The sequence below is a fragment of the Orcinus orca genome, chromosome 14 (genome assembly GCF_937001465.1).
Source record: "Orcinus orca chromosome 14, mOrcOrc1.1, whole genome shotgun sequence".
In the NCBI taxonomy this organism is placed as follows: Eukaryota; Metazoa; Chordata; class Mammalia; order Artiodactyla; family Delphinidae; genus Orcinus; species Orcinus orca.
The window spans coordinates 59425923-59449165 of NC_064572.1; the positions used below are offsets into that span (position 1 = coordinate 59425923).

The 23243-nt window shown below is 44.9% G+C and overlaps 1 protein-coding gene across 2 annotated transcripts in view; it reads left to right on the top strand.

Moving 5' to 3' along the window:
- The window catches only part of DNTT (DNA nucleotidylexotransferase), a 34829-nt gene extending 13118 nt beyond the window's left edge, over positions 1-21711 (top strand). The window contains exons 3-11 of one of the 2 annotated variants that reach the window (XM_004268390.2): positions 9-137; positions 1392-1562; positions 2624-2695; positions 3922-4045; positions 7402-7534; positions 8599-8707; positions 12275-12520; positions 19291-19374; positions 21276-21711. In XM_004268390.2, coding sequence (XP_004268438.1) covers positions 9-137; positions 1392-1562; positions 2624-2695; positions 3922-4045; positions 7402-7534; positions 8599-8707; positions 12275-12520; positions 19291-19374; positions 21276-21362 — 1155 coding nt within the window. In that variant the 3' untranslated portion in view covers positions 21363-21711. The remainder of the gene's footprint in view (positions 1-8; positions 138-1391; positions 1563-2623; positions 2696-3921; positions 4046-7401; positions 7535-8598; positions 8708-12274; positions 12521-19290; positions 19375-21275) is intronic. The other variant, XM_012532540.3, reaches the window with a different exon arrangement.
- The last annotated feature ends 1532 nt before the right edge of the window (positions 21712-23243 follow it).

Here is a 23243-nt window from a genome sequence, read left to right on the forward strand (position 1 = left end):
TTGTTTAGGTGAGAACAGACTATTCAGCTACTCCCAACCCGGGCTTCCAGAAGACTCCACCACTTGCTGTAAAAAAGATCTCTCAGTACGCATGTCAGAGAAGAACCACTTTAAACAACTGGAACCACATATTCACGGTAATGGAGATTTACAACAACACCTAGAGCAAACGCAGGGCTTTCTGCTTCTTTCCATGAATCTCCAAATTAAGTTATGAATATTCCTGAAAATCTAGGAATGTTTTTCACACCCTTACGCACTCCTCTAACCTGATCTCTGGTTCCTCTTTCTGTCAAGAATGGGTCTCCTTTTGTCATGGAAATAGACAAATATATTCGGAGCACATTCTTTAGAGACAGTAGGTTACTATTTATCGGGAGTTGTCATTAATGGACGCAACAGTTATCAAAGGCAAATATTCTGAAAAAACAAATATGTACTGTAATTAGTCCATTACATAGTAAGAGCAAATTACATAGAAATAGCAATTGTGCATAAATAGCTTTGCTGGGAAGCCAGAGGATTGAGAGTCAGCAGACCTGGATTCAGCCTCTCTGATATTAACTAGCTGGGGCAAGTCAATTCCTCTCTCTGAGCCTCAGTTTCCTCATCTGCTCAAAAAGGAATTAGCTATAGATCATCTCTAAATTCAGCCCTGAAATTCAATAATTATGTTTCAAATGACCCGCACAAGCCTATAACTGCTTGTCCTCCAGCCTAGAGTCAGTAGTCAGATAGATAAAACATGCATTAGTATATCAAATACAAAACTTCTCCTTTCTAGTCTTCTAGCCCCACGTGTGCAAGGAGCACCAGGAAATTGCAGCTACTGGGCACACTGAGCGTCATGCCGCACAGCTGCAGCTGCTTCCTCTCTGCCAGAAATGCAAACGTGCCCTACCTTAAATAACCCTGCCTGTGGGTTTGCGCCACTTATGATTATACCCATTCATTCAACAAGCCTATGCTAAGTGCTGACTATATTTCACGCATGAAATAAGAGATGGGGCTTCCCAGTGATCAAGACAGAATCCTGGCCACAGGCTGGGGGGACAGTCAGCAAAGAGGGAAGGATCATGCCAAGTAACAACTAGGAAGATGCAATGAGCACAGTATCATTTTATAGTTCTATCACTCCTGAATATCTAATGGCAGAGAACTCAAAGTTTCCTTACAAAGCACTCTGTGGCCTGTCTTTTCAAATCCATTCCGCTCATCCACCAAGGGAGGGGTGTAAAAGTACAGGACACCCAATCCTGATCTCTGAGGAAATAGTCACGAGGTGTTCTAATACTTAACAGAGAGCAAGAGGTGTTTGCAAGTGGCTGCTGGCTCGGGGGCTAGGGGCCAGGAAACAGACTGTGTTTTGCTCATCTGGTTTTATTCTTCAGGATGCCTTTGAGGTATTGGCTGAAAATTATGAGTTTAAAGAAAATGAAGTCTTTTGTCTGGAATTTACTAGAGCAGCTTCTGTACTTAAATCTCTGCCATTCACAATCATCAGTATGAGGGACACAGAAGGAATTCCCTGCCTGGGGGACAGAGTGAAGTGTGTCATAGAGGTAAGGGTGAAAGGTGATTCATCCCAACTCCTGATAGGTAGGTAGGGAGGGAGGGAGAGAGAGAGATGCAGTTAATGGATTTTCCTGTTAACTATATAGATGTGGTATTCATGACTTATTTTCCTTTTTCTCTAATATAGATTATATAGATATATATATTTTATAACATATATATTACATAGATAGATAGATACACATATATATTTGTGTAATTCCTACTCCAATATTTTCTCTCCTGGAGCTATGCGGGGTCAGCTAGTGGGAAAATAACTCTCCCATATCATTAATCACAGTGAAAGACTCTAGTGACCTAAAAGCTCAACGCGAGAGGATGCTATGACTTCAAACACAGGCTGTGTGAAGAACCTCACTTCCACTCAGGGGACATTGCCCTCCAGAATGGTGGTGGGTGTGATGGGCAGTAGAGCTGATTCTGCATCTCTACCTGTATATTCTAGGAAGACAGCCAGGGATGGGTAGTTATTTATTTATTTATTTATTTTGGTAGTTATTTATTTAATGATGTTTAAGGATTCCCTGGAAAGGCAAATTGGTCATCCAAGAGTAAGTTTCGATATAGTCAAGCTCGAGGTAAATTATTCAAGGGAAATAATCCCAGCTCTATTTAGAGGATGTTGGGTGGCTCTGAGCTGGACATCATAAGGGCTTGAACCCGGATTAGCTTTTCAGTGGGTCCAAAATTAACCGGCTCAGATGAAAAGTCCTCTTGTTTCAGCTAGTTTATATTAATTGAAAAGAAAACTATCTCAAATATTTAGACACACCTTTGTCAGTGAATCTTTTGGTTTGGTGTTCTGTACATTTGGACCCTAATCATTCTGTACCTTCCTCCTTGAGGACTGTAAAGGGGTCCTTGGAAATATAATAACCTGAGATTTTTCAAGCAGGAAATGTCTTGTTTTCTCCAGATCAGCTAAGGAAATATCCTGTATATAGCAGGTGTATTTCATGAAAAATTAAGCTACTAGATCTGGGGATTTGAAAATCTTAGACTGCAGTTAACATCACTAATGTAATATATTTTTCAACTGTTCGTGCAGGAAATTATTGAAGATGGAGAAAGTTCTGAAGTTAAAGCTGTGTTAAACGATGAACGATATCAGTCCTTCAAAGTACGTGATTTTTATATGTATTTATCAAAAATGGTTTTTCAGTTAATCCTATTACTTATTCTAAGTGGTTGTATTAGTCAGCTTGGGGTACCATAACAAAATGTTGCAGACCGAGTGACTTAAACAACAAATATTTATTTTCTCACAGTTAGAGCCTGGAAATCTGAGGTTGGGGTGCCAGCATGGTTGGGCTCTGGTTAGGACTCTCTTCCTGGTTTGCAGACGGCCTCCTTCTCAATGTGTCCTCACATGACACAGAGAGAGAGCAAACTCTCTGGTGTCTCTTCGTATAAAGGCACTAATCCTATCGTGAGGACCCACCTCATGACCTCATCTAAACCTAATTACCTCCCAAAAGCCCCATCTCCAGATACCATCACACTGGAGGTTAAGATTTCAACATATGAATTTGGGGGGGGGCACAATTCAGTCCATAGCAGTGGTCTAGGAAGGAGATGCCTAAATAAATACGGGTGCTCGAGCTTATTGCCATGCTACGGTGAGATACAAATGACCTTACCTCCCAAGAGTCTGTCACTCCTGGGTACCCTAAGACTGTGAGACAAAACAAACCTACTCTTAAAGAACAAACCTGTTCTTTAAGAAACCTGCTCCTCACTGAATCCTTGTCTACTTTGAAGCAGGGTTTGTTACCTCCCAATGTTCCCTACCTTGGAGTTGCAGGGTCCAGAGACTTCCACCTACCAATCCCTTGGGTTCAGAAGTGATGTTCAGGCTAAACTGTGGTCGAGGGCAGAAGGCCAGGCTCAGAGGGTGGACAGACTGGGTTGAGTCTGGGCTCTGACACTTACCAGTTGTGTGATGGTGGAGAATTTATGCAACCTACACGTGCATCCGTCTTTAAATTGTGAGGGTGAATATGCATGAGTGTGTGTAAGACACTCTTGGCAAAGGGTTGGGTACAGATCCCTGTTGTCACGCATTGACAGTGCAGGCGATCCTTATTGGATATCTGGAAGCCCTCGGCAGTGACAGAGGCGGGCTCCTCCCTTCTGCTTCATTTAGTAATAACATATGTCAGGAAGGGACCCTCCTGAAATAGAAATGCCTCTGAAAGATTACCATTGCCCACCTGCTTGTCATATTCAGGAGGAACTAGGTCAGAGCTTGTTTACACCTTTTCTTAATCGCTTGACCTTGAAAAGTATCATTTCATTGACATGATTGTTTTAGAAACTAAAGGCATGCCTTTCCCTTTGTTTCAGCTCTTTACTTCTGTATTTGGAGTGGGATTGAAGACATCTGAGAAATGGTTCAGGATGGGGTTCAGATCTCTGAGTAAAATAAGGTCGGACAAAACCTTGAAATTCACAAGAATGCAGAAAGCAGGTGAATTGTCTCTCCTAAAAAAAATCTCATGTTGTTGCCATGGGCTGGTCAGGCTGTGGTAGGGACCTGTCTGCTGTACTTCATACGTCAACTCCAGTCTTGGTGAGCTGGTCTCTTGTTTGGCCTCTTTTCATGCTATGGCTAAAAGCCCAAGCTTTTGGAATCAGACAGACCTGGATCCAAATCCTGGCTCTGGCACTCTCCAGTCGTGTCATCTTGAGAAAGTTAGTTAAAATCTTTGAGGCTTCGTTACCTCATCTATAAAAGGGAGGTAACATCAGTACGTAAGTGGGGAACAGATCAGATCTTGCAGGCAAAGCGCTTAGCCTGGCACAGAGCAAATATACCCTGCATGAGGGCTGTTGTCATTCCTTTATCCTGCTGTCAAACCTGGTTGCACCATTGATCTAGTTCTTACTGAACTGACCCTTTCAGATATTTGGGTCCTGGCTGGGTAAGAGGTATGGGTGAGGAATCCAAGACAGAATGTTGACCTGGAGGGTTGGGGAGTAAAGAATATTTGAACGAACTAGAGCTGTAGCTTGGTACAAATACGGGTCTGCTTTAGAAACTGTAAGAACCAGGACATAGAAGGGAAATAGTGGAAATCTAGACAGGGGTTTATCTACCCAACCAGGACTCCTTAACCCAGAAGAGTGTAGAGACAGGCATCTGAAAGCCTGGCAGGGCCTCACGGAGGTTGAAGATGGCTTGATCTCTTCTATTTATGAAGGGTCCTGGTATATTTTTTTCAATCAAGGAATGTCAAAAAACAGGGTCAAAAATTGTATGATTTAAATGTTTATTTTTAATATGCAATAGAAATACAATATAACTGGGATTTGAAAGGAAGTCACAGCCACAGTTCTGAGCACTATGGCTTCTGAGTTACAAAGAATGAGGACGTCATCAACATTTTTAATCATATGAAAGTAAGGGAATCTTCTACAAGAGGAGGCCAGAAAGAAAGAATGAGGATGTTGTCAACATTTTTAATAATATGAAAGTAAGGGAATCTTCTACAAGAGGAGACCAGAAAGAAAAGAAAAGAGAAAACAGCTATCTTCTGTTTAAGTGATGAAAAGAAACAAGGAAGAGGAGAGGAAGAAATCAATTCTTGGTGGTTCACATCAACACTACCATAGAATTCCCCAACTTCATTAAGTTGCTAGCCTCCGAAAAATTGCTAATAAGGTTTATAAGATGCCACATAGGAACTAAAAGAGCCTAAGGAAAAAAAAGACCCACATTCATATTCTGGGCTTCTGAAAGTGCACACTTAATAAGCGTGATGTACACCAGCTCTAGAGTTGCCATAGAAATATATACATAAGTATTAAAATATACATAAGTATTAAACATGGCTCAGAATGATAGTAAGGGCTGTCAACACTAGAGAGAAAACGGGAGGCAATGCTGTATTTCCCTTAGATGAAAACCTTTATCAACTGACACCGAATGCTCTTGGGATCCAAGTAGCTCCCAATTCCCCAGCTTTGTAAACTGGATTTTCCTCTTCCTATTTGGGCTCTTCCAGACAGACGAATGAAGCAGCTATTATTCTCTCAATCCATCAGTGATGGCCATCTGACTATCTAATGCTTTTGTTTTATGTAGAACTAGAGGAATGCCTTCCTATCATACTTATAGCTGAAAAACCCAGGCTTTATGTGTCCCTTGTAGCAGCGCTACAATGAATGGACTTGTCAATGGGAATAGTCTAGCATTTTGCCAAGGGTAAGCTAACTGAACATGTTGAAAGTACGATCCAGGGGTGAAACCCTGATTCAGTTTTACTTATAATCATACTTGGTTTTAATTCCCTGAGGCTTGAGGATTCACATGCCACATTGGTTTCTGAAATATAACAGCACACATGTAACACTGTACAGGATAATAAGTTTCTTGTAATAAGTTCACCTCCCTACCATACCCAAAAGGAAAGCCAATTAAGTTGCTTTCATGGGTGTCAACAAATTATTAAACTATTTCCATGTTCATTCCTGATACCTGCATATGTCCTTAAAGAAATTGCTGTTAATCATGACTTTTGGTTTAGGTACATCCTGAATAATCACAGGAGTTTTATGGTTACCAAATGAGTTGGACTGTGAATATCAGCCATGATGAAATTTTTGTATCAAAAAAGAGCCAAATGGAGCATTGTTGTTCATTTTTTTTCACATTTATACATGATTTGTTTAATTTTATTAAATTGATTTTTTAAAATATGGTACGAACACAACATGGGATCTACCCTCTCAGCAATTTTTCTTCCATTGGTGTCATAATTTATTTACCCATTTCCTGTTGATGGACATTAGAATTATTTCCATGTTTTGGCTATGAACATTCTTGTACCTGGGGATATATGTCCTCATTTCTCTTGTGCATACACCTTGGAGTGAAATTGCTGGGTCAGAGGCTGAATAGCTATTGATTTAGCTCTAGCAGACACCCCACCAGCACTGTGTCAGATACATAATAGGCAAATGTCTTCTCCCAGTCGGTAGCGTGTTTCTTCATTGCTTGATAATGTCCTTTGATGAATATACGTTCTTATATTCAATGAAATCCAAATTATCAATCTTTTCATTATAGTTAGTGCCCCCACACTAACTATATTATTTATTTTTGGCTGCGTTGGGTCTTCGTTGCTGCGCACAGGCTTTTCTCTGGTTGTGGCGAGCGGGGGCTACTCTTCATTGCGGTGCACGGGCTTCTCATTGCGGCGGCTTCTCTTGTTGCGGAGCACGGGCTCTAGGCACGCGGGCTTCAGTAGTTGTGGCTCGCGGGTTCTAGAGCACAGGCTCAGTAGTTGTGGCGCTTGGGCTTAGTTGCTCCGCAGCATGTGGGATCTTCCCGGACCAGGGCTCAAACCCGTGTCCCTGCATTGGCAGGTAGATTCTTAACCACTGCGCCACCAGGGAAGCCCCCCGCCTTCCTATTCTTGACTTCAATTCTGTAATTCATCTATAACCGTGCAACCCCAAACCTTCCCACCCCTAATCTTTATGCATTATCGTTTTAAAATGATAGGGCACAGCTTATTGATCAGGAGGGCTGGTTCTTCAATAGGAAGTCAGATTTGAACAGCTTGGTTCTAGGATATGGAATATTGCCTCTTCCTTAGTCAGGAAATTGTAAGCCTCTCAGTCAGAAAGCAAAGAGCCATTGTTAACATGAAAAATTCACAACCAAGAGAACGCAGATCACTCGGTCTCTGGGGAACAGTTTGGCATTGATGTCTGTGGCCACGTTAGCTCTATGTGGGGACGAATCCCCTCTCACTGAGGGCTGGTCATTTCACACGAGATATGTCCCTTTCTCCATTGACCTGTCCAATGGCCTCTCAGGATTCCTCTATTATGAAGACCTTGTCAGCTGTGTGACCAGGGCCGAAGCAGAGGCCGTCGGTGTGCTGGTTAAAGAGGCCGTCTGGGCATTTATGCCTGATGCCTTCGTCACCATGACGGGAGGATTCCGGAGGTAAATAATGCTGACGGCTGCTTTTACCTCCCCTGCTCTAACACCTTCAGTGCCTCCCCATGCTCAGGAGTTTTGGCACAAAAGGCCTTCCGGGGTCTGGCACCAGCTTCTCTCTGCAGCCTCATCTCCTGCACCTCGTGTTTCACTCCAGCAACCCCAGGTGGCTGGTCATTCTCAGCACACACGGAGCTCCTTCTCGCCTCTGTGACTTTGCTCCGTCCCACCTTTCTGCTTGGGCTTGTTTCCCTCAACTCATCAGCTGGCTCACTTCTCCTCATCCTTTAAGCTTCAATTCAGATGCCACCTCCCCCAGAAAGCCTTCCTTGACTTCCTCCTCCCCATGCTGGGCGAGGCACCCCTCCTCAGTTCTCCCTGGACAGCTGTCAAGTAATTGTTTGTATGCGTGTTTCCCCACTAAGGTTCGGGAGCTTAGTGCTCAGTGAGAGCCAGTGCGTGGTGCCTGGCACACAGTAGGCACTTGAGAAATATTGGTTGTGTCAATGAGTGCATAAATAAACTCTTCACAGAGATGTGTGCAATTTTTGGATATTGAAGCCCCGTTTCAGAAAGAGACTCCTTCCCTCCCACACCCTTCTCCATCTCTCCCCGTGGTCCTCTTACATGGTGGCTGTTGGCTGTGGAGGTGACGGAGAAAGTGGGAAGACAAGATCAAATCCAAGAAAATGCCCTTAGTCTATGTCGTAATTGCAAGAACCCTATCTCATGTTACGTGAATATAATTCTTGGTTTGCTTGTTGTCCAGCTTGTCTCTGGTGTGTGGGAGTGTGTGCACGTGTGGGTGTGGAGAAGAAATAATCTTTGCCATTTTTACCCACATGTACATAATCATATACGTACCGTATATGATTTTTTAATTTTTCTGTGTCATAAATTTATTTTGCAAGGAGGAGCGTTGTGTAACCAAGGATCTTTTGTTTAAAAGATACATCATGAGCATTTTGTGTTGCAAACCTTAAGCATGGGGCATAGAAACACAGGTGGCTTTTTTAAATTGAGAGCTAAAAATCTAATTCATTTCAATTTTATACAATTTTTAAAATCAGGCGTAAGAAGACTGGGCATGATGTCGATTTTTTAATTACCAGCCCAGGATCAACAGAGGATGAAGAGCAACAACTTTTGCCGAAAGTGATAAACTTATGGGAAAGAAAGGTAAGAAGAAAGATCATAAGTAGATGTTTGGGCACTCAAGAATTATGTTAATACCGTTGGATTCGGCACACTATTGACCTTGGAAATGTGTAATGATCATCTAACTGATTCTCAGTTGTTGGCAACAGCTTACACAGTGCCAGTGACATGCAGCGAGACGTACCTGCTTTGGGTCCTAGAGTCCGGGTTGTGAGCTTGTGTATACACACTCGTCCTGTTACCAAAGGGGCCGAGGGCGGCTTGTCTCTCTGCTGGATGTGCGGAGGCATCAGAGCCCTAAACAAAATGAACAGTGTGTGCTGAGAAGACCTGGGAGGTGTGAACCAGGGTAGAGCAAGCTTAGGGGTGGGGCTAAGACTAGGATAAAATCAGCCCAAGAGGTGTTGGGGTTGCCTTGAACTCTATGCTGGTCAATAACCACCTTGACTTTGTGCTGAGATGGGAAGAAGTGAGCTAATGAGGGCAAGCTGGGCCCAGCAGAGGTCATGGCTCAGGAGCCCCCACCCACTGAGATCGGATTTGCCCCGGGCCGCATATTGCCCAGTGGAGGGAACTAAGGATGACCCTGTGGCCAGAGCCACCTGCAGGGCCCTGACTCCTGCCCAACCCCAGTGAGAGTGCTGAGGAGACCAGAGGGCCCTTCCCTAGGAGCCCGTAGGCCTGGACGGCTTGAGGAGGCTGGGGCTGGTGTCTTCCAGCACAGCCTCATTTTTCCTGAGTGATTTAGCATCTTCTGGGTGTGGACAAATCTCCCTGACACACAGGAGAAAGAAGACCTCAGATACAGTTAGTCTAAGAAACACACGACTCTGGTGCCAGGAGTACCAGAATCGAAGACCCAACTTTGGAACCAGATCCAAATTCACCCACGAGGCCCCTCTCTCAGGAGCGGGGATCCAGACGGCCAGGAGCTCTGAGCGTGAGCGTCATAGGCTGAGCCAGGGGAATGCCGGACGAGAAAGAGTCAGCCGAACCCAGGCTGGCCCTCCTTCTCCACTCGAGCAGGAAAGCTGAAAGATTCTCATGGACAGACAGCACCCTGAGGGGCTCTGCCAGCCACGGCCTGGGTGGAGACAGGGCTGCCTGCACCCCCATCAGGGGCTCTGGCAAGGGTGGACCTATTTGACCTTGGTAGACAGTCACCACCCTCCCCACGCTCTGAGACTGTTCCAGCACGACATGGGATGGGGTTGGCAGATGGGGACAAGAAGCCTCATTTTCGTTGGTCTGTCTTCGGCCGCCAGGCAGCCGTACTGCTGGTCCCCAAGCAAAGAGATGGGCAGACACTGGTGGAGGCAGAGGTTAAGCACGCGGGTTTTAGATTTAGGATTTTAAAAGCACAACCCTGCCATGTACTGGCTGTAGGAGCTGAGACTCTCTCCTAGCTTCTCTTTCCTCATCTGTGAAACAGGGATAGCAAGCCTCTCTCATTTGTTAATGGCAGGATTAACTGAGAGAATTAGTGCAGGGCTTGATAAATGCCTATTAAACAGTGGCTGTAGTCATGATCTCTCCTGCACGACTGTATACTGAACTCTGCCGGAGAGCCAGGCACTGTGCGGGGTGAGGGGACCCAGGGGAGAACGCGAGCAGCTGTTCCCCCTCCCTTGCTGACAATCGGGCACCCACTCTGTCCACACCCCTGCAGCCCCACGCCTGCCCCCAGCACCTCTGTTGTGAATCATGGTTAACTTCCACCTCTACCTCACTCCCCACCCCTGCCTTTCTTACCAAAATCTGCACTTTCCAGATTAAAATGATTATATCTCATGCAGGCACACTCGAGCACATGCTTACACAACACACGCATATACACATACGATGTTTTAAAACACCTGCAGAACGAATGAACAGCCAATGGGTATGGTTTTCAGTTGCCTATCAGATGAATCTACATGTGGGCCTTGTAGAAGACCTCTCCGTGGGAGAAGGGGAGGAAAAGAGCTTGGAAATACTGATCTTGGGGGGAGAGTGCCATCCAGAAGACTCCACTGGCCACCAGCAATTCACCCCAAAGAGGGGAGGGCTGGCTGGGTGTAGTTTGGGTTCCTGCCTGGTGGGTGGCCCGTGTGTCTATGACCAGCCAAAGTGTCACCACCACGTGGCAATAGTGCAAACACAGTTTACAACTTTTAGGAAGCCAGCTTTGTGAATTTTTTTAAAGGGGGGAGGGAAGTTACAAACTTGGCTTCAAAGTAAGACTGTTTTGATATTTTAATAGCTCGCTTTTCAGATTTACATAATTGAAATTGACACGAAAGGTTGTGATATTGACTAATCTTAGTAAGTTTCATTAAAAAGCAGAATTGTGTCTTCCCGGAGGTGGTTGTTAGATTTGCCTAGGGCAACACCTGCCTCCTGCACCAGAGGCTCTTCCTGACATCAGCGCTGCCCCACAACCCCCCACTCCCCACCCCAGCTTCAGACGGCGCCGGTTCTTCCTCATGCCTTTTCTGGGAGAGGCACTGAAGGGCCAAGTGTTCCCTCTTCTGAGATCAGCAAAAGGAAAAGCATCCCCTTCTCAAAGTGTTGAGTTGAATTGAAACAATGTCTCTTGGGGGTGGGGGTGGATTGCGCAGGAAATGCCAAGCGCTTCTAATAACAATAGCAAATGGAACGAGTGATGCTCCAACTGTGGTCCCTAGATCAGAAGCATCAGCACCACCTGGGAACTTATCAGAAATGCACATTCATCTCCCCCCCCCGCCCCGCCCCCGCACGAATCACTCCGGGGACAGGACCTCCCAAACCGTGCTTTAACAAACCTTCCAAATGCGTCTGATGATAATATTTGAGAATGTCTGACCTAAAGAATCCGAGAACAGAACATACACCCTAATAGCTATGACTAGATTATTTTCAGGTTATTTGCTCTTCTAGTTGATACTCAGATTCAGCAGTTAGTTGCATAGCTCTGCCTTTCCCTACCCCACATCTGCCCTGTGCCGTGAGGAAGTCCCACGGAGCAGATAAATTGGAGGATGGCAGCTTGCTGGGCGTAACTTTCTGACTAGGCGACGTTCGGTGACGTGCCACCAATTTTGTCTGAGTCTCCAAGGCAGGCAGAGCAACAGTCTCAAAGTGCTCCCTAGAAAGAGTGAGTCATCAGGCCCCAACGCGGCTGAGCCTGAGCCACAAACTTTGGGGCCAAGTAGACCTAGTCATCAGTATTTTATGCAGGGACACTAAAACTCAACAACCGCATAGAAACGGCACGGCTTTTTGTTCACAGTTGGTTTGTACTTAAGGGAATGCGGCACGTTTGTGAACGCTGGTCAGCCGTCAGACCTTGCGGGCGTAGATTCTCTGGCAGCTTTGCCATGAAGTGGCCTTGGCTTGGCCCCTCTAATCGCTAAGTTCCTCTGCTGCAGAGGGAGTGTAACACACCCACTCCATGGCTCCCTCTGCTAGTGTCGCCAGGTGGGCTCACAAGGCAAGGACAAAACGCACCCACGTTTTGCTTAAATCTGCAAAGCTTTCTTTAAGAGCGTTCATTAAGAGCCCAATATAAAATCTCTGACCCTCTGCATCAGGGACTCTTCCTGATGTCTTTCTGCTTATTTTCAGGGATTACTTTTATACTGTGACCTTGTGGAGTCGACATTTGAAAAGTTCAAGGGGCCAAGCAGACAAGTGGATGCTTTAGATCATTTTCAAAAATGCTTTCTGATTTTAAAATTGCACCATCAGAGAGTGGACAGTGACAAGTCCACCCAACAGGAAGGAAAGACCTGGAAGGCCATCCGTGTGGACCTGGTCATGTGCCCCTACGAGCAATATGCCTTTGCCCTGCTGGGCTGGACTGGCTCCCGGGTAAGCGCTACCTGTATCCGTGGGATGGTCTTAGCTTTCCAGAAGAGGTAGACTGGGTCTACCTGGGCCCAGGGGAGAGACAATGGCAGTGGGGGTGGGGATGGGGGGGAGACGGACAAGGAAGGGGGAGGGGGTGGACAGGAGAGAGGGAAGTGGCCAGAAATCTCTAAATCAGGGCATTCCACCTGCACATGGTCACCTGAGACAGATGCATTTAGAACAGTTATTCTCAAAATGAGATCCCCTCTGAATTGGGAGATTGGGATTGACATGTATACACTGATGTGTATAAAATGGATGACTAATAAGAAAATAAATAAACATTAAAAAAAATATGACACACACAAAAAAGAAAGAAGCCAAGACACAAAAGGCCACATATTGTATAAATCCATATGAAATCTCCAGAATTGGTAAACCCATAGAGACAGAAAGTAAATTAGTGGTTGCCAGGGGTAAGGTGGAGAAGAAAAGGAAGTGACTGCTAACAAGCATGGATTTCTTTTGGGGTGATAAAAATGTTCTGTAATTACAGATTGGTGATAGTTGGACAACTTCATAAATATACTAAAAGCCACTGAATTGTACACTACAAAACAGTAAATTTTACTGTATGTGAACTATACCTCAATTTAAAAAAATAAATGAATTAACACAAAATATGTAGTTAGTGAAACTTACTGATATATTAAATGAAGCATATCTTAAATATTTCATCTGTCATGAAATCTTACCCTTCTAATAAGTCTAAGAAACTTGTTTTTAATGATGTAAACATTTTTGTTAAAAATAATGTCACAACTGTCAATAATTTTTACCGTGTTTCAATGTACCCATCAAAACTTTAGATTAAAAAAGACTTTAAGAAGAAAAGTTGCAAATTAAAACAAAACCAAGTACGGATTTATACCAGTTACACGATTCCCTTAGAGTGGCTCATGAATCATTGGTATATTCTGAGCATCATAAATGATTATGATTACAGACTTATTTACACAAGGTAAAGTTTATAAATCTTTGACTAGGAGTCAAGTTTCTAACAAGGAGTCAATGACTGCTAATTTTTTATTTTGTACCACAACGGATGTCCAAAGCCAAGTGTTTCTGCTCTTGTTATGTCGCAATTCTATTAATTCCCTTCTGGGAAAAAAAAAAAAAAAGACAATTCTACAGGAACTCAGAACAGCTGCATGTAATAGCTTAAAATCGTATTAATTCAAATTAATATTACTGGAGGAATGTATGACATTACTACCATAAAATAATAATGTGTGAATTATTAACATATGAAAATAAAAGAATCTTCTTATTCCTACTACACAGAGTAATTCATTTTAATTCTAGAGAAGTATAGTTAACTGCCAAGCCAAGAGCCTGCCTACTTCATTAAGTCAACAACTATTGGCTGAGCAGTTATTATGTTCACAATATAAGGAATACAAAGATACTGGTCCCCACGCTCAAGGGATTTATAATGTAATACAATATGGAAGTGGGCAGGTAATAGAATGTGGGGATGGATTATAAATGTTGAGGATCTTACAGTTTAACCTATAGGTAACAGGGAAACTATTTAAATGATCTGAATCATCTACTGAGTTAGACTAGGAGGTTAACACAATAGTCTAGATAAGGATGAGAAAGATCTAAATTAAAGTAATGGCTGGGAAGGGCAGATGAAGAAAGACTCTCAAGTCTTATTTAGGTGGTATAATCAGTAGGACTTGGGTGACTGCATATAGAGGAAGCAATACCACCTAGAAGTTAAGGCTTGCATAGGCTTTGAAAACACACACACAAAAAGAAAAAAAAAAAAATGAGATCCCCTGACCAGCAGCATCAGTCTTACCTGGGAACAGGGTAGACATGTAAATTCTCCACCCCACCTCAGACCTTCTGAATCAGAAACTCTGGGGGAAGAGCCCAGCAATTTGTGTTTGAAAGAACCCTGCAGGTGACGCAGCTAAAGTATGAGAACCATGGAAGCAGAGAAAGCAGTCTGGTGGCTAAGGGCACAATGTGGCTCATCCCAGACCTGGTCACAAGCCCCTGCTCTGACTCTTGCAAGCTAGGTGATCTCCGTCAAGTTCCCCATGTCCTCTGAGACTTAGTTTTCCCATCAGGAAAGTCAGGGCAAAAATGCCTCTACCTCCCTGGGTTGCAGAGATCCAGTGAGATGAAGCTGGCGAAGCCCCCAGCACCACGCCAGGCATGGGGCCAGTGCTCGCCGAGTGGCAGCTCCCAGCTCCCATCATGTGATATTCATAGACAAGGCGCCCGAGATTTGTCCCATTAGCTTGTGCTCCACCCTCCCAGCTAACACCCCACACTGTTTTCCTACGTAGTTGGCTGTTGCTTTGAGTGACATGAGTCGTTAAAGGATTTTATATGATAAATGACATAGAAATTAATTGTCCTCGACCTTGAGTTAAATGTCAGGTGTGTTTGCTTTCAGCCGGAATCATTTCAGCACAGGATCTCAGCACTAGAGCTTCTTACCCTAATCAAAAACGTTGGCTGGCATCTTTCATTCATTAAAATTAGAAAAGCTGATGAAACAATACATCATAAATGCACTTTGTTTGATAGACATACGTCTCTGGGAACAGAGTCTGTTGGGAAAGGGGAGAGTTCCAAAAAGAAGCCCAGCGTTATGCAAGGTCATGCCAGTCAGGATTCGTTGGCAGAGATGGTTGTTCTTTGTTCACTTTGTTTTGAACATGGGCGTCTCTTCAGCACATTTTATTCTCTTTTCTCAGAGTTCTCAGAAATTACTGTTATTGGCTCTGCGGGGCACTAACAGAGCACTAAGCTCTCCCACTTTTTAGCTGGGTGACTTTAAACAAATTATAACCTCTTCAAGTCCTAGTTGCCCCATCTATATTGTGGATAATAGTGGCGCCCACCTCCCAAGTTTGCCATCCGGTTAAATGAGATGCGTGTGTTTAAACGTGGTAAGGGCTCAGCAAACGGTAGCTACTTGTGTTACCATCTTTACGCCCCCGCTTATGTGACCGCTGAACGCGATGTGTTTTGTCCCCAGGTGGATACATGTTGGTGGGTGACCAGGTTTAGATCTGGTCTAAAATTTTGTAGGTTAGAAATTTAATTTCACCTTTTAACCCAAAGATTTCAGCACCTGGGAAATGTTCTTAAGCCACTTCACCTATTAATCTCACCCCAGTTTGGGGTCATTAAGTTACCAGGTTGTCTCATCTACTAAGCTGACAAAGTTTCCTTTGGATCTTGTGCCCTAAAGATTTCTTGAGTAGGATGCATCCACTGGGACACATTAAGCTGAGGTTTTTCTAGAACCATCCAAGTACAGTGCAATTTCTGGACTGGGTATGGACTTCATTAGTTTAAAAAAACAAACAAAAGAAGCTTTTGTTTTCCTCTGAATCATATTTCTTCAAACTAGATGTGCCGTTTGTCAGCATGACTTTATTGGCTGAGATTCCTTCAAGAGTATTGTCCACGTTTGTGTCAGATGCTAGAGGAGGTACACTCTCTCCTCCGGAAACACATGGACAATGGTGGCTAGATGCCTAGGCTACCCCAGCCTCTTTACTAGCCCAAATGGCCTCCTTTTGCCAACTTTAAAAAGCATCTCTTCCTTAAAATACCTTACTGCCATTTCCCAGAAAATTGTCATAAGAAACATGCATATTTACAAAGACTACACAGTGAATGGCGCCCTCTAGAGTTTTGCAGTGCACAACTTGCACAACTGTATGCAGCACGCACGGGCCAACCTCTGAAGTGTGTTGTGACCAGTGATACAGCCAGACTGTAGTATCACTGCCCCTGCTCAATGTTCAGTTTTCTTTATCTGAAACAAAAGACACCATCCTTGCCCTGCCTATCTCACAGGGTTGTTGAGAGAAACTAAAGAGCTTGTAAAGCAGAAGGCAGAACTGTCCAGGGTAAAGAACCTGAGCTTTGGGATTCAGGAGTCTGAGTCCTATCTCCATCATTGGCTGTGTGGCCTTGGGTAAATTACTTAGGTTCTCTGGGCCTCCTTTCTTCATCTGAAAAATGGGACTAATAACAGTACCAACCTCACGGGGTTGTAATGAGGATTAATTAGACAGTGCCTTCATCTTAACACAATTCTGAGGCTAATTGTATACTTAATACTGTTCTTTTAGAAGTATTGTTAGACTCTTTTAGAAGCTGTTAAATACTAGTGATAATAGAGTAGATCAGAAATTAATATAAAGCAAGAAATCAGCCCAGCACCCAGCACAGGGTAAGCTCTCCATAAACATTAACTAGGATATCATTGCCCGGATTATGACCACAGCTGTTCTGACTGGTATCTTGCCCCCTACAGCCGAGTGATCCTGTCATAACATAAGTCAGATCGGGTCACTCTCCTGCTCAAAACCTGGCAGGGGCTCCGCATTCAACGCAGAGTAAAGGCCTTCCAGTGGCCACGAGACCCTGCGTGGTCTCCCCACACCCTCATCTCTCTGAACTCCTCCCCACTGCTCTCTCCCTAACCAGGCAGGCTCGCCCCTCCCTAAGGCCTCTGTTCTAGCTGTTCCCTCTGCACGGTGTGCTCTTCCCAGAGTCCACTTGGCTAGCTCCTTCACCTTGGGCGAGTCCTTGCTCAGATCCTACCTCCTTTATGAGGCCTGCACTGTACGCAGCATGACCTTTTAACATATCATGTAATTTACTTATGCTGTTACTGTGTCTTATTTGTGTCCCCTGTTGAATCCAAGCCTCACCAAGGCAGACATCATTGTTTTGTTCTCTGTTATAGTCCAAGCATCCAGAACACACCTGTCACATAGTAGGTGCTCAATAAATATTGGTTGAGTCAATATGATTACCCTTCAAATGGAAGACATCATTATAATTCCTGACAGAATATGGAAAAATGCTCCTGAGGATTTAGCAGAGGAGTCCAGGCATAGATCTCTCACCACACAGAACTGGGGAGCCAAGGGGGGCTTCTCACTGCACCTGTTACCCCATCCTCTCCAGCCTCCCCCCATGCCCAGTGTGAGGAGCCGTTGCTCTAAGTGCTGGGGGGACAGGAGGCAAGTGGCCCAGGACTGTAGGAGGCCGTGTGCTAAGCAACACTCCTGTACTTTCACAGGCCAGCAGCTACTGCACCCAGAATCTGCTTCACCCTGATTCTTCCACAGCCATAGTTTCTCTTCCACTCCCTTATAAAGAACTTCTGGCTGGAAAGTCTGTCTTCACACAGCCAGGTGAGGAAGGGCAGTTCCCAGTCTCTGCCAGCTTTCCCATACTCGCCACTAGAGGGCGCAACGATTCCCTCCTTGCTCCCTAATCCCACGTGGAAAGGACAACATTTCTAGATCTGTGCTTCTTAGGAAAATTAACCTCAACGACAACTTCATTCATTGTCCTCCTTTTCCAGGGTTTCCCTGTCCTCTATCTAAGGCTGCAGGTTTTGCTCCCTGGAGCCTCCGAGCTCACCCTGATCATAGGAGATGCTACTCTGGGGCAGGTGGCTCAGACCATCAGTTTTACAGAATCTCGTATGAGAGGATGTTACAGCCAGAGGGGACCTTACTCATGCACTTCCTCCACCCTCTGAACCGAGATTCAGAGAGGCTGGGTGACTTGCAGAGAGATGCACAGCCAGACAGGAACAAAATCCAGGCTGGAATCTGGGTCTCCTAACCCCTCATCCTCTTTTATATGAGTGATATTCCAAATAAAAAACAACACCAAGTATTATTTATCCAGCATTTACTCTGGACCAGGTATTATTTTGGACACGATCCTCACAATCCTCATGTATTCATTCAGCAAATATTTGCTGTACATCTATGTGCCAGGTGTCATTTGAGGAGGAAATATGGTTATGAACAGAACAAATCAGGTTCCTTTTTTCACAGAGCTTACAGTCTAGTGTGTGCATGTGAGCATGGAGCTTTGTCATCGTAGACTATTGCCCTGGGGGAGAAAATTGCTTGGAGAATGTTTAGTGGAGGTAGACATTTCATTACAGTAAGTCCTCTACATAGTAACCTTCAAACTGTGAACTTTCAAAGATGCAAACGTGCATCTGGTTCCAGCAAGGAACCAGAACCTGAGCCATCAGCGTCAGGCATGAGTGAAATCGCAGCTTGCCCTCTGTCTCCTATTGCTGACGATCCTTCAGCTCTACCATCTCCCACCTCCTCTCCCTCCTCCAGTCAGTAACTCTTCTTGCCTGTTCACTCGATGCCAGCCCCTGTATGCCAGCTGTTGTCCTGCACTACTGTACTTTTCAAGGTACTGTACTGTAAGATTTTAAATGTTTTATTTTTCGTGTTTGTTTTTTTTGTATTATTTGTGTGAAAAGTATTATAAGCCTATTACAGTACAGTACTATATAGCCGACGATGTAAGTTGCGTACCTAGGCTAACTTTGCTGGACTTACCGAACAAATTGGACTTACGAATGTGCTCTCGGAACGGAACTCGTTTGTATATAGGGAACTTCCTGTATTGGGATTTAAATATCTCTAAACACATAATACCGAAGACATTCTAGACTTGATAGTAATTTATTTATTTATTTTAAAAAATTTATTTATGTATTTGGTTGCATTGGTTCTTAGCTGCGGCAGGCAGGCTCCCTAGTTGCAGCACATGGGCTCCTTAGATGTGGCATGCATGTGGGATCTAGTTCCCTGACCAGGGATCGAAGTCGGGCCCCCTGCATTGGGAGCGCAGAGTCTTAACCACTGCTCCACCAGGGAAGTCCTGATAGTAATTTATTTTAATTATTTCTTATCCAGCAGTTTGAGAGAGACCTCCGGCGCTATGCTACACACGACCGGAAGATGGTGCTGGATAACCACGCTCTATATGACAAGACCAAGGTGGAGCTGTCTCCCTGAGATGGGCCTCTTTGATCCTCATCACCAAGGCTGGCTCCCTGAGTGCTTTTCCAGAACTAATTTTAGTGTCCAGGTTCAGTTTCCTTTGCCCGAGTGCCCTGTCCGCACAGATCACAGTTGAGGGCAGCTGGAAAGATCCTGATGGGAGCATAGCCCCCACCTGGCCCAGAATGCACCTCAGAGGCTTTGGACTCAAAGATGATGGGCTAGTTGGGCCCCTAGAACCAGTCCAACAGTGAATATTAATTGAGTTTGGTATATCCTTGGTAACTGCAATGAGTAACTCCAAAGAAAACTAAGGATCCCCCCAAATCACAAATATCACTCAAGTACCCCTCAGATGCAGTGAGAATTAGCATTTTGAGTGATCATATAGGTCATTAATGAGAGTCCACTGCAAGAAGGAGAGCAACAGAGCTGCCCTGAGATGTAGATGAGCAGTCAGCTAGACTCACACACCAGCTGAGACTCACTTGGTATGCTAGCCTTGCAGTAGTCCAAATGCTGCCTCAGCAAAATGATAGATTACTGTATGAATTAGGAAGAGTTAAATATTCAACTAAGTCCACAAGTGCCAAGATCTACTCTTCCTACGGTGATCAAAGACACTAAACAGAGCTCTGAGGAGGAAGAAGACACAAAATAACTAGAAGTAATGGCTTTTACCCTATAGGAGCTTATAGTCTAAATGAGGTGTATTTAGTTAGCGCTGTCTCACAAGTGTCAGAAACCGAATACAAAATGGAAATGGCAAAAAAAAGAAAAGAATTTGGCTTATATACTGTAGCATCTGGGATAACATGGACTTCAGGTGTGGCTGTATCAAGGTGATCATGCAAATTTCCCTCAGTGTTGGTTTCACTCTCAGGCAGGGTATTCCTATGAATTCCATCCTTCTAGCTTAGCTACCCCTTCAGAAAAGAGCTTCCTTCCTAATAGTTCCAGCAAGAGCCCTAGCTGATGTTCACTGGCCAGGCCTGGGCCATGTGCCAATCCCTGAACCCTTTTCCATGGCTCTTATTGGCCAGGCTTGGGTCATGTGCCCCTCCTTGGAGGTGGGATTAGCCCCACCTGACCCTCAGAGACTGAGAGTAGGGAGGAGTGGTTTCCCAAAGAAAAATCAAGGTGCTGCTGTCATAAGAGAGGGCTGTGGATGCTGGCAGGAAAGCCTCAGTGGTCTAGCATGTGAGTGGAGACAGCTTCACATAACACGATGTAGGAAGACTTACAAATTGACACGTAACAAATAGTTCAACATAAGCGAGTGCCTCCTACAGGCCCAACGCTGTGCTATAACAAGAAGGGCTGGAGGAGAAGTGGTGCTTGCTCTAACAGAGATCATGCGGTGGGAGGCTGGCGGGAGCGGGGCAGGGGTGGAAGGCCAGGAGGAGTTCCCAGCACACACAAGTATCCTATAATCACCGTTCCTCCTTACCAATGGCAGCAGGACGTAATTCTGACTGCACAGGAGAATTTCCCAGCCCCCTTAAACAGATGGAGGACAAGACCTCTCCGAGCTTCTGACTTCATTGGACTGGGGTATAGCTCAGTTTTCAACATTTTTTTAAAAAAACTCCTTCAGGTAGTTCTAATGAGCAACTGTGGTTAAGAACTACAGATCCGTAGGAAGAATACCAAATGCCTCTAGTTGAATATGTAAGGCTGTCATCCTTTTACCTTAATTTATTAAGTTTTGGGGGGTGGGAAAATACAAAAAGTACGGAAGTCAGGTAAGATGAATTTCTATCCTCAGAAGCAGGGTAATGTGTTTTGGCAGTGATTTGTTTTGACGAAACAGTTCTACAAGTTATATTTTCACTGTGTCAGCATCGAGATGCTTAACAAAAATATCTGAATGCACACATGTCTTGTTATGCTTTCAGAGGATGTTTCTCAAAGCAGGAAGTGAAGAAGAAATCTTTGCACATCTGGGATTGGATTACATCGAACCATGGGAAAGAAATGCTTAGGAAAAAGTGGTCGACTTCTTTTGTTTTTTTTTTTTTTTTCAGGTTAGATAAATTATGCTTCATATTATAATGAAAGATGCCTTAGGAAAGTTTGGGATTCTTTACGTCTTACTGAAATGCAGATTGCTTCTAGAAATAAATAGTTTGGGAAACATGATCATGCCCCACCTGGTAATGGGTTATGCTCTAATAGGCCATTTGTGGGACTGTTACTTAGAATTCACAATGCATTTGCCACAAAAACAGTGTTGTAATTGGTGGCTTGTTCTCAGGAAAGCTCATCAAAGCCCACTTTGCCCACAATGTAGCTGAAATTCTGTATATTTCCAATAAAAATAGGAGAACACAAGATGGTGGAGTCTTTTGTTTTTCACTCAAATATTTTAAACTATTCTTAAACAAAAATGTAAGAAAATGAAAGAATAAAGAGTTTCAGGTTTACCTTGAGGGGCAAAACAGGTTTAATCAGAAGATCAGAGATTCTAGAGAGGGTTGTGCGTCCCTCCTGGAGCTTTTGGAGGAGGGGGACTGAGCCCTGACTCTCAGCTCAGGTCAAAGCCTGCTCCTCCCCTGTCACCTGGAGCTGTGTCCCTTGGTGTCCTGGCACAAGGCCACATATGGGATGTATTCTCACTGCTTTCACTCAGAAGGAAGCACAATTTCCTAAACCACCATCTCTGAGTCTCTCTCAGGGAGATGATCTCTCTTGCCCTCTTCATCTCAGGGCACCCAAGGGAACGGAGGCAGCCTTTGGAACTCCCAGGCTGCAGACCCATTTGGACGTCATGCCTTCTCTAGGAAGGCATCGACTCCATGCCTTGAAGAGACCCGAAAGGCCATCTGTTCCAGCTGCTTCTGTGTCCTCAGCCTGCTGGAGAGCTGGGAGGCCTCACAACGATCCTTGCCCTTTCCTTCCAGCCCCCTCAGGGGAGAGGAGATGGCGAGATCCAGGACCCCATAGAGAAGCTTGATGCCCTGCCCTGGGCACAGGGAAGGAGTCTCCTTCCCTTCCTGGTGCTGGAACCTGTGGGTGGGGTGTATATCAGCTAGTATTGCCCCAAATTCAAACTATCCCAAAACTCAGTGGCTTAAAGCAACACAGATCTGCACACAGCCTGGGGGTTTGGCTGAGCTAGGCGGGGCTCTGCTCCTCAGGTCCATCCTCCTACTCCAGGGACCTGCGGGCTAACCTGGCCCTCTCCTTCTCAACGATGACAGCGGAGACAAGAGAGCAAGCAAACCCCAGCGTGCATGTGCTTTTCAAGACTCTTTCCATGTCTGTTAATATCCAGTGGCCGAAGCCGGTCACGTGGCTAAGCCTCCAGAGATGGGGCGTTATGCTTTGTCACAATGGGATGTATCGCAAAGGGCATGAATGCAGGGAGGGTGAGGAATTGGGCCCATGAATACGAGCTACTTCAGAGAGTTACATGTTTAGTTTCTTTTACATTCTTTTCTCTTCCTATAAAGCATCTCTTTTAATCCTGATAAATCTGGAGGTGCCATTAGAAGCCGGGGAGGGGATTCTTCTGCTCAGCTGGTGACCATGAGCCCATACACGGGGGAGCAGGGCCAGAGGAGAGCACTGAGGAAGCCGTGGGAGGGAAGGAAATGGGAGCAGTAGTGCCAGGAGGATGGAGGCAAGGTCCCCTGCCAAAGCTGGCTTCTGAGGGATGGCGGGGACATGGGGAACGCCTGCTCTCCTGGTCAGCTGTTCCACTGCCCATCAGGGCTTCACGGCTCAGCGTGCTGGTCCATGACAGTGAGGTTATCATCACCCACCTTCCTCTTCCGGATTATTCAGCAGAATGCTCTGTGGCTGGGCTCAGGCAGCATCTGGGAGATGGACTCATAGCAACACATGGCAGGCAGGCGCAGCCG